The 11,704-nt window shown below is 43.1% G+C and overlaps 1 protein-coding gene across 2 annotated transcripts in view; it reads left to right on the forward strand.

The window, feature by feature from the left end:
- The window catches only part of pard3aa (par-3 family cell polarity regulator alpha, a), a 284,249-nt gene that overhangs the window by 134,906 nt on the left and 137,639 nt on the right, over positions 1-11,704 (forward strand). For both annotated transcript variants that reach the window (XM_083668312.1, XM_083668313.1), the window contains exons 8-11: positions 2,125-2,250; positions 5,688-6,124; positions 10,451-10,590; positions 11,352-11,480. In XM_083668312.1, the coding sequence (XP_083524438.1) occupies positions 2,125-2,250; positions 5,688-6,124; positions 10,451-10,590; positions 11,352-11,480 (832 nt within the window). The remainder of the gene's footprint in view (positions 1-2,124; positions 2,251-5,687; positions 6,125-10,450; positions 10,591-11,351; positions 11,481-11,704) is intronic.

Raw genomic sequence — 11,704 nt, forward strand, 5'->3', positions numbered from 1 at the left:
CACACACACACACACACACACACACACACATATTCTCTCTCTCTCTCACTCATTCTCACACTCTCTCTCACACACACACACACACTCACACACACACACACACACACACACACACACACACACACACACACACACACACACACATGCATTCGTTCAGTAATGAGATCTCATTCCATGACCAGTGTGAACTGTAAACAAGCTGCAGACATAATTGCAGTGCATAAATGGATACTGATTGCATTATTATTCAATTAAAGTCAGTAGATGGGAACAGGTGGTTTCCTTCTAGCTGTGTCTCCTGACTCATTTCCATACATCAGGAAAAGACGCTGTAGTAGCTGATGAATGGGTTCAACAAGTCCCTTGCACACTCTATCACTTACTGTAGACACACAAGTACTCTGGGATGACCAAGATTTTAATATTTGCAAGAAAATCTGAATCTTAGCAACAAAAAAAAAAGAAGAAGGAAGTCTTCTGTTGTATGCAAGAGAGAGACAGAGAGTGGCAATGGATTCATCTTAATGAAGGCACTTTTATGAAATCTGTAACTCTATGAAAGCACTGAAAAGCACTGTATTATCCCTAATCACCACAGCCACTATACTGAATACAGATCAGTAAAAGCTCTGCTTGGGTTTAAAGCCCTAAAGCACCGGGCCAATGCTGGCCTCAGATCAGTGGCTAGACTGTGTCGTCCAGATCAAATCTCCATGTTCTGTTTAGACTGTCAACATTTATGAAGATAAAGAACAGTTGTGCCTGCCTCTGCACCAGCCATAATTACTGTCTGCTCTCTCCCACTTCAGACAACTTATGAAGGCCAGCACAGAGAAAGGTCTTTTGTACCACTTAATTTCAAGTTAGTATTGTGTCATTTACCCCCATTGAGGAGCGAGATGAGTTTGTGGTGTGGCTGAGCATGTCCATGTTATACAGGCAATTAAACTAATGATCTGAGGAGGGTTCGCACCCTCTTCGGCTGAAACGCTGAACAGCTCTTTGAATTTGCCTTGTCTGGAGAAATGACCTTTTATTTAAATTACTCATTGCTTGCTGCTGTTTTTGTTCCACGAAATACTTAATTTTACATAGTATTTCACCCTCCAATGTCCGTGGGCACTGATGTAACTATTTTGTATCAGAAATACCATAGAAAATGTAAATCAAAAATGAATCCCACTTAATATTCAATCGTCTTTAGACTCTATTTCACAAGTTTTTTTTAGCTTTGGTATTTCTCTGGAGCTCAGACTTAAAACTTTCCATCAGATGTGGCAAGGACAACAAAAGTCTGAGCTCAGAATACCTGCTGCCACTCCCAATGAGATGGGGAGTTGGAGTTGTGCTGTCTGTGTGTGAATCAGATCTCTTTGCATGTATGTGCTACTACCGGTGATCCGGAGGCTACACCAAAGCCCCAAGGAGCTTTCTGATGTATTTATTTAGCAGGTTTTGGAAGGTAAAGGTTGGCTGTTTGGGATTGCTGAGACGGCAGGCTGTGTAGCTGGCTAGGTATTTATAACAGCGCTGCCTGCTCACTTGTTAAGCCCTGGCCAAAGCAACAGCGCCTTCTCTGAAGCCATAAGATGATCATTCTGAAAGTCTGGATTACCAGTGAGATGTCCTTCACAGGGAAGAGGGACGGAGCTGAATATTTGAAACAACAGCATTTCTGTCAGGAGTCAAACAAGTCCTATCTCAACTTCCCTCATCGTTAAAGATTATGAAGTTTATGTTGGTGTCAGTAATCAATTGCAATTATGATACTGATGTGGGGATACTGAGGAAGGACTGATGAAACCACCTCAACAGAGCTACTATGCATGTTTCAGGAAGAGCATTTATTTCAATAGGTTGCTTCTGACTAATACATGCCTTAATTTAAATAATAATCTTAACCCTTTTGGTTTTTTTTTTAGTTATTTTGCTATGCCCTGCCATTTTGCTATTACTTACATCCACCTGACAATCACCACATTTCAAACACAATGATGCAGAGGACAAGTGTAATTGCAGAACAATAAGTATGGTTCAGGCCTGGTGTTTGTGTGTGTGTGTGTGTGTGTGTGTGTGTGTGTGTGTGTTGTTGACTGACTGTAACATGTGGTTTGAATGTTCTAGGACCCTGGGGTTGTTAGTAAATCGCCTGGAGAGAGGGGGCAAAGCCGAGCAGGAGAGTCTGTTCCAGGAGAACGACTGTATCGTCCGGATTAATAACGGGGATCTGCGCAACATCCGATTTGAACAGTAAGCCCTCTGCCTCACAGAGATGGGACTGACTGGGTCTGACTCATCCTTTACCTGGCCTTCCTTACAAACTCTCCTAACTTTCTCTTCTTGTCCCCTCAGAATCACCAACATCTCTTTCTCTCTCTCTCTCTCACTTTGTGATTCCAATGTGTTGTACAAGTTTATTTTAAGACTGACAGCTCACATTCATACTACACCTACCGACGTCTGTGATAACTCGTTGTGATACCTCTGAACTAAACTACATTCCACACATGATCTACAGTCTATGGGTCTTTAGGACTGAGAACCCCACCCTAGAACAGTCTATTATTAAGCCCTTTTATAATCTTGCCCTATTTATTCAAAACGAGACGCTTTCTAATGTCAGACTTACAAAAATGCATTGGCTGTGGGAATTACGTACAGTCATTACTTTCAGATTCATTACAAACAACAAGAGACAACGTGACTGGCATGCAGTGTGCCCTCTGTGAGCTTCATAAAGTCCTCATGACCCATAGTCCTTCATAACACCATCTAGCCCTCTGAGCCAAACAAGCTTACACACTTTAGCACCAGAGCCTCACCTTCCTCTGTTCTATTGATTTATAGCTACTCTTCATTTCCTAAAGTGGAATGAAGATATAAGGCTGGGTCTGCCCCCACCCCCCCCCCCCACCCCCCCCACACACACACACACACTCACACACACACACACACACACCTACTGTATAAAGTCATATCTGTGCTCTGTGCTGTGTGTCACGGATGAGAAATAGATTGCATCTCATCCAGGCTCTGATCCGGACTCATACAGCATGCAGAGGTGGCCCGGGTTATATCCACTCTATTAGGTATCTCCTGCGTGGTTTAGCGTTGGAGGAAATGGCTGTGATTATTGTTTCTGATGGGATGTAGGGATACTAGTCTGGGATGAAGCTCTCATGCTCAGCTGTTTGAGGATGAGGCCTGGCTGGGTTTTTGAAAGTGCCCACTGGGTTTCCTGCCGTAGGGCAGTGGGTACATATGGAGGAGAGACTACAGATACTGTGGGTCTTCCCTAGTCAAGCATGGTACTGTACAGCTCTGACACAATGGGATATCAAGACGACATATACCCTCTTCTAGATACACTCTTCTAGATACATAAACCTGGCAAGAATTAGAAGCAGTCTGGTGCAGCTTTAACTAAACTAAAAACTATTGTATGTACCTTATGTTAATTTTATCATCTACACTTGGCCACTCAATTAAGTGTTTGCAATTGTAAATTGTGATGCTTTTGTCATTAGTAAACATCCCAGCACCTGGCAGCCCTATCTGCTGTGAAAGAGGCTTATGTGTGCTTTGCAAACAAAATCCACAAGGGAGCAATGTTTTGTATCGCTCCACGCACGGCTCTGCCTGGCATCCACAAGCTTGAAGCCGCTCTGATATGACTCACAAAGGAAATTAGCAGCAGGAGAAATAACGTTGCCCTCTCTCTCTCTTTCTCTTTGATTGTGCACCGTACAGAGATAATTCAAAGTGATATTCTAATCTCATTGGATTGTTTTGCATGGATAAATATTTTGAGGTGGTTAATCTAACTAAATGTAATGATGCGTTGATGGGGTAATTTATTATTCAATCAGACCCGGGTGGTGGCTGATTACTGGAGTGTCACCGTGCCGCTCATTACTCCATAGTCTGCTGTTTACGTGATTTTGGAAAATTACCATAAGAATGAGGGACCAAATCCCAAAGAGTGTCTCTGCGTTGCACCGCGAGGTGAAACCGCTACAAAGTGTTGTTTATTATGGCGGAAGCAGCTTAGCGATTGTCAATAACTCATTTGGACGGGTTCAGTGTGGTATCACAGGCGTGATAATGGAGGGCTGGGAACACAAGGTAGGATTGTTGGAATCCTATCCCTCCACCCAAGGCCCTTATCCTCTTATACTGCAGGACGGGGCGCTCTAGGCCAGACTATCTATATGCTAAGTGCCGCCGGAGCTCAGGACTAAACAATGCCTGTGCCCTGGGAGAAGAAAAAAAAAGCTCCATGTCTTGTTATTTGTTTCCAAACTAATATAAGACTTGATCTGAAGTACAGACTTCTGAGTGTGTAAGGAGAGTAGTCTTTGTTTTTTGAGACTGCAACCACATTATCTTGAATGAACTGCATGTTCCATCACTATTGTTTTTATTATTTTTGCTGTGTAGTGAACAGTTCACTCATGACCTCATTCCATACACACACACACACTCATACGACATACAGTACATACAGTGCATTAGGAAAATATTCAGACCCCTTCACTTTTTCCACATTTTGTTATGTTACAGCCTTATTCTAAAATGGATTCAATTCATTTGTTTTCCCTCATTAATCTACACACAATACCCCATAATGACAAAGCCAAAACAGGTTTTTAGAAATGTTTGCTAATTTATTAAAAATAAATGCATCCTGTTTCCATTGATTATCCTTGAGATGTTTCTATGACTTGATTGGAGTCCACCTGTGGTAAATTCAATTGATTGGACATGATTTGGAATGGCACACACCTGTCCCACCATAAGGTCCCACAGTTGACAGTGCATGTCAGAGCAAAAACCAGGCCATGAGATCGAAAGAATTGTCCATAGACCTCTGAGACAGGATTGTGTCGAGGCACAGATCTGGGGAAGGGTACAAACAATTGTCTGCAGTATTGAAGGTCCCCAAGACCAGTACACAGTAGCCTCCATCATTCTTAAATGGAAGAAGTTTGGAACCACCAATACTCTTCCTAGAGCTGGCTGCCTGGCCAAACTGAGCAATAGGGGGAGAAGGGCCATCGTCAGGGAGGTGACCAAGAACCCATTGGTCACTCTGACAGAGCTCTTTTGTGGAGATGGGAGAACCTTCCAGAAGGACAACCATCTCTGCAGCACTCCACCAATCAGGCCTTTATGGTGGAGTGGCCAGACAGAAGCCACTGCTCAGTAAAAACCACATGACAACCCGCTTGAAGTTTGGCACCTGAATCCATTTTAGAATAAGGCTGTAACATAACAAAATGTGGAAAGTTAAGGGGTCTGAATACTTTCCGAATGCACTGTATGATATTACCTATTAATTAAATCTAAATCATGATGTTGACTAGCTCTCAATCTTTCCTATGTTAACATCACCATGCTAATGCTTATCTATCACTCCTCCTGAGGCTACACTGTCATGGTAATGGCAGACAGCTAACAGTTCATGTAATCTCTAAATTTGGCTTGGTTTCAACTGCTTCACTGCTATAAGCCTCTAATAACCCATGGTTGACCTTATGACCTCTATCTGTTCTACCTCTCTATGGCTTCCTATCTATGTACATTATTAGTCCCACAAGCTGCCATAACAGTACATTATCTCATGCTCTTATCAAGTTGTATGGTTTGTGTAATGGTTTGTTTTGATGACCTCTCTCCTCCTTCAGAGCTCAGAACATGTTCAGACAGGCCATGCGTTCTCCTGTCATCCTATTCCACGTGGTACCAGCAGCCTTGAAGGACCAGTACGAGCAGCTCTCCCAGAGCGAGCTGAGTCCCCCCTGTGGGAGGGGCAGGTTAAACCCAGGGCCGGACCACCCCCAGCCCGGGGACAGGGGCAGCATGGTCGTTGGGTTGGACCACACCCCACAGAGGATGTCCCGATCAGGACTGAACCCCAACCTCAACAAAAACCACGACGGCCATCTGGCCCAACCACAACAAGAACAGGGGCATCACAACCCCACGTTACCTCACAATGATGATCCCACGGTCCAGAACTCCCACGCCCCTTCTGCATCCCTGCAGAGGAAAGTCAGTGCCAATCCTTCCTCTGGCTACTTCAAAAGACAGGGTCGAAGATGCACCATCCAGCTAAAGAAAGGTACAGACTTTAGTCTTTGTTACTTTAGAAGACAGCAAATAGCAAAACACTCAAATTACATGACTCGAGCTGTGTATAGACAAATATGGTCTTTCAACATTACTTTCATTCACTTCAATAAGAGATGAAATCTCTCAAATGTCCATCCCTTATCATTGCTGAAGTTGAGTCGAGTGTTGTGTAACTAACACAGTTAGGACTTCAAAGAGTACATATTTCATTGTCAGGGACTGTCTATCCAGCGTACAGGCCCAAATCCCATTTGTTCTGCATCACAGCGGCATCCTAGCATTTCACAGCACTCTCTATAGAGGAAAGATGCGCACACACACACACACACACACACACACACACACACACACACACACACACACACACACACATGTCCCCATCCTCCAATGATCGTCGAGTGTGACAGACTTCAAAAGATGGATCCTAGAATGAGGTGTGTAGGATGTATGACGCTTAACTACAGCGATACATTCATATATACACACATACATACTACATACATACATACACAGCACACATTCTCTCTCTTCCCCCTTTACCTCTGCCTTACTCTCGACACCTCTCTATCTTTCTGTCTTTAAGTTTTCCTTTCCATATAATTCTCCCAAGTGTAGTAATCACACTTTTCACAGCATGTTAAAAGAGAAAGTAAAGCCCTCTTCATCAGTGCATGCATTCATTTCTATTAGGTTTCACGGTTGGAGAGGTGAACCATAAAGACACAATTAACTCCCAACAACAAACCCTAGAGCTGCACATCTGTGCAAATGACTGAAATTAAAGATTGGAAGAGCTCCGCAGCACTGTCTCGCTCCTCGCCATGTTTAATTGAAAAGACCTCCGCCATCAAAAATTAACATGTTATCTCCAACACCAACTGTGTTACGTATGTTCTCACACACTGCTTATTGCTTTTTGTGTGTGTTTGTGTTTGACATACAGTAGGTCAGAGGTTAAAAGGTTCATGATTGAGCGACGGTAGCGTGCCGTAATTTTCTGCAATGTCAGTCATTTTTATTGACTGTGCGTGACCGCAGTTGTTATAATTCGGGCCTGTTTCTCCCGGTTTTTGGCCTGTAAAAATATGACCACAATCTAATTTGAAATAGGCTACATGGTGTAGGTGGTGGTGTAAGATAACTTGATGTCTAAAAAATGTCCACTCTGCGATCTAATCAGCTAGATTTTTCCAAATATAGGAGATATCTTTCATAGCTCTTGTCACCACCCTGTGGTGGCTTTCAGCAGCACTTCACACATCTTCACAGTTCGTGTCTGCCGCAGCAGTACCATTGAGTTAGCCCACCTCTGTGATGGCAGTATGATTATTTTTAACACTTACCTACTGTAGCGTTCTGACATGCTAGAAATTCCTTTGAGCCCACTTTCTGAAGCAAGGGGCATGTTCACCCAGCTTTTATTAAGCAGCTGTGTGTGTGTGTGTGTGTGTGTGTGTGTGTGTGTGTTTGCCAGCCTGGCATTTGGACAGCACTCCTGTACCCATGAGGAACACTGTGCATGATGCTATTAGGTTAACATCCAGCCTTCCACTCCCTTCACTGTCTGACTCTGAATGGAAGAAGAGTTAGTTGAGAAATTAACCAATAGTGAGGTGACTTGGCTGGAGGCACTCACTCGCTCTCTCTCTCTCTCTCTCTCTCTCTCTCTCTCTCTCTCTCTCACTCACTCTCTCTTTTTTTCTCTCTCTCGCTCTGCGTGTTTTCTGATGGAGCAGATGTTGAGCGCTGAAAGTTGGCACGAGGCGTAGACCGAGCTTCAGGGAATAGCACGCGAGGGCAGCAGCGTAGGCTAAAAGCAACGTGCTCTCAGGGAACACAGTCACTTCTCTCTGCAATATGTTCACACACATCTGAAGGATTTGTTCATGGCAATGTTGAAAGTTTGGTATTCTGGTTATTATTCCGAGGGTTAGTTAGTGTGGTGGACCTGCTTCAGCACCCTTTACCCAGCGCTAGCTGTCATTTGAACAGCAAGGCCTCACCAAATTACTCTTGGTTCATATCCAACTAGAACCCACTGCCAGTAGTTTGGTTTATTTGCACTAGGCAGACTGGTTCATGTTTTAACTCAACACAACCCCCATAATTCTCAAATAATGCTGTTATCCAAGTGTCAGAATGTATTTCTCAGATTATTTTAACTGTTCCAGTGTTGAAATGAACATGTCTCACTTGTAAGTTTATGTAAGTTGTTGAAAATGTACATGAAGACAAATTGGAAACGATTACGCCTATAGTAAGATTTTACTTTAAAGTAATGACCCATCAGATGAAACACAGTTTTGACAGATTCTCAACCAATTTGTAGATATGCTCATGAGTCATCAAGAGAATATATCCTATGTGTCCAGTGTTTATTGACTAGTTTTGTGTATATTGACTTGACTCCTGCTAAACAGCCTGATGTGAGGGACAGCAGCAGCCGTGGTAGTAGCAGTCTGTTCCTGGCGGAGAAATTAGCAAGAGTGCCTTAATCAAATAATGCAGCCGAAAGGACATACGCACCCTATTAAGACTCATTTTAATGTGCTGCTTCTCCTCATGTTTGCTATTTAATTGGCTTATTGGAACGGGGATTCAGACTAATCCAAAAAGAGATACAATTGCTTTTATTACGCTCTATTACCCAAAATAAAGACGTCAGTGCAGTGGTTAATTACTGCAGGGCTATTAGAGATGCATTCTGCTAATTGCCTGATTGGAGACCATTAACGATGCGATCTTCGAATGGGAAGGACTTTGATTCCGGTAATTGGACTGTTTGCAGGCCAGAGGAAAGGTACATTCGGTAGCCTTCATGGGCCTGAATGAAACTAAACCCTGAGATCCAGAGGAGACGGTCAATACAGGAAGAGAAGGAATGTCTGCACAGTTTGTCCTGTTCTAACTCTGATATGCCGAGCTCTAAATCATATGTAATCACATATATTGTTCATGGTGCAAATTCAACAGTTCTCTTGGTAGAACCAGTGTGATCTGTAAAGGATGCGACAGGTTATCATCCTATCATGGATAGGACATAATTACCTAGAGTTTAGAGCTCTATTTAAACCAGAGAACATACATTTAATTAACATTAATTATCTTCAATGACTCAACTTTTTTAGACACATTTTTGTTCGCAACAAAAATGTTGCTCTGCCCCTGTTTCCCAGAATACCTCTCATATGGAGTAGATACAAAGTTGCAGTTTAGTGTTTCTGCTTCATCTTTGTTCTTCTGCCGCATAAACACAACCAGCGTCAGCGAGACAGGAGAAAAATAGGTCATGATGAGTGATCAGACAGTGTTTGAGTGAATGACAGCCCTGTGAAATGAGCAACCTCTTCAACATGAATACTAATCACATGCTAGTGTCAGGAAGTGTTTTTGGGTTAGTGATATTAATGAATAAGGTTTTGCCCAGGGATAAATATCTTACTGAATAAAACTATTGTTAATGCCTCTCTGAAACCAGAGACATTCCTTATATTATGTCTGCCATTTGCAAAGCCTGATTTATCTTTTATTGGGCAATGCAGGGATTGGTCAGTCTATGTTTTTTTTTAGCTTTGTATTGCATTTCCCTGTCTTCCCTGTCTGGCAATTCATATTCATTTGGTTCTCCATGAAGGTCATATTCAGAACTCAGAGCAAACAGATTTACAGAGCCGGTGCCTGAACCCTTAACATAGTTTTCTATGAAGATTTAGTGGTGTTGTCTGCAGTAAACTTAATTTTGTCTTATATATGTGTATGAAAATAAACTAAATCTGAGTTGGGAGAAAAGGCAATGGATACCCCTACCTCACCGCCAGCTGCTATGACTGTCTAATGCCTTCATTGATAGATGAGAGAGAATTATACAGAGCACTGCATGTTGTAGCTTGCTTCAAATCACAAACTCTTACTCCTTATTATATTCCAGACCGCAACCCGTGTTAAATATAAGTGTGTCTCAAACTGTGGTTGAATTGTCCATATTCACTCATCACAAACATTCAATTTTGGTTTATAGATTTGACTTATATTTAGAAATGTCCAGATTTCATACATACAATTGGTACATGGAGTTTTAGGACAACACCCTAAAGGGACCCTTTCATGGTTTCACCAATACAAGACCAAGCAAAGCAATGTGATGGGATCACTTATTAACTACAGTCGGTTCAGGCCATGGTCAAAGCTATAATTTGATGCAGTCCTTCCATATTGGTTCCTGATGTTGTGCTTCCAGATAATAAAAGAGAGCATAGGAAGTTCTCCCGCACACAGACAGACAGTTCATGTTTGCCATGCTATTTTGTCGCTTCAGGTCCAGAGGGTCTCGGGTTCAGTATCACATCCCGAGACATCCCGATCGGTGGCAGTGCCCCCATCTATGTAAAGAACATCCTCGCTCGAGGGGCTGCCATTGAAGATGGCCAACTGAAGGCAGGCGACCGGCTGCAGGAGGTGAGGGGGGACAGCTTTGATATCACTACCTTACCCATGACACCTACAATCTCTTCATTGTCCTATTTTGTTATGTACAATTGCTCTCAATCCATCATTCAGGATGTGCCTCTTCTACTCTTTCATTGGAACTTTCTCCTTCCATGAATCTGTCACACCCGTAGTATCCATGTTTTATACTCTGGGGGTATTATTTTGTCGATATAGAGAACATTTGAAGTCTCATGAGGACGTACCAGCTGTATGTTATGTTAAATGGAACACCTGCATGATCTTCTGCCAGTTGTCAGTCAGTGCAGAGGTTCACAAGTTCACAATTTTCTCATCGGTATGCTGACACAGGGCCCCCTATACAGACAACACATCCACCTTGGACTTTTCATTACTAAACAATGGGGGTTGAACTGCCAAGAGTGCAAGAAAAATAACATGGACATCATAGAAATCACTTTTATTATCACACCAAGGTCCAAAGTTGCTTTACAATGAAGGGAAAACAGCAGGACTGTGTATGCTAATATGCTGACATGCTGCAACAGTGCATGCATCTACAGGTAGTACAATACGTTGTAGTATGTAGCGGGGGCCAACTGTAGTGTTCTGTGTATCCAAGGTATTGATTAGATACTACAGACTGGAGCAGGATATGATTGATGAGGGTTTTTTTTCCTGACAAGGTCACATAGGTAGGAAAACCCCCTGGCCCAAGTATAACATGGTGTGCCCTTCCCTGTGCCCCTTGGCTGTGTGTCTCTCTACAGGTGAATGGGGTGGATCTGAATGGGAAGACTCAGGAGGAGGTGGTGGCACTGCTGCGTGCCACGCCCATGGGAGGGACTGTGGGTCTGCTCGTCATACGCCAGGAGGACTCCCTGCTACCCCGAGAGGTGGTCAGTAGGATACCCATGTCTATCACCTTTACTGACATCACCCATTACATGTCCACACCACCCGTCACCCTACCGGTGGCACAGCTCTTATTGTTATGGTGCCAGCATCATACCTGCATGTGTCAAACCTCTTGTCTGTGACCTGTCATGTCGTCATGCCACTAATATGGCCATAAGTTACTCTGGGCCCCAATTTGCCTCTGAAAACACAGAAAGACCAGTGT

This window comes from Argentina silus (assembly GCF_951799395.1).
Source record: "Argentina silus genome assembly, chromosome: 1".
Lineage (NCBI taxonomy): Eukaryota > Metazoa > Chordata > Actinopteri > Argentiniformes > Argentinidae > Argentina > Argentina silus.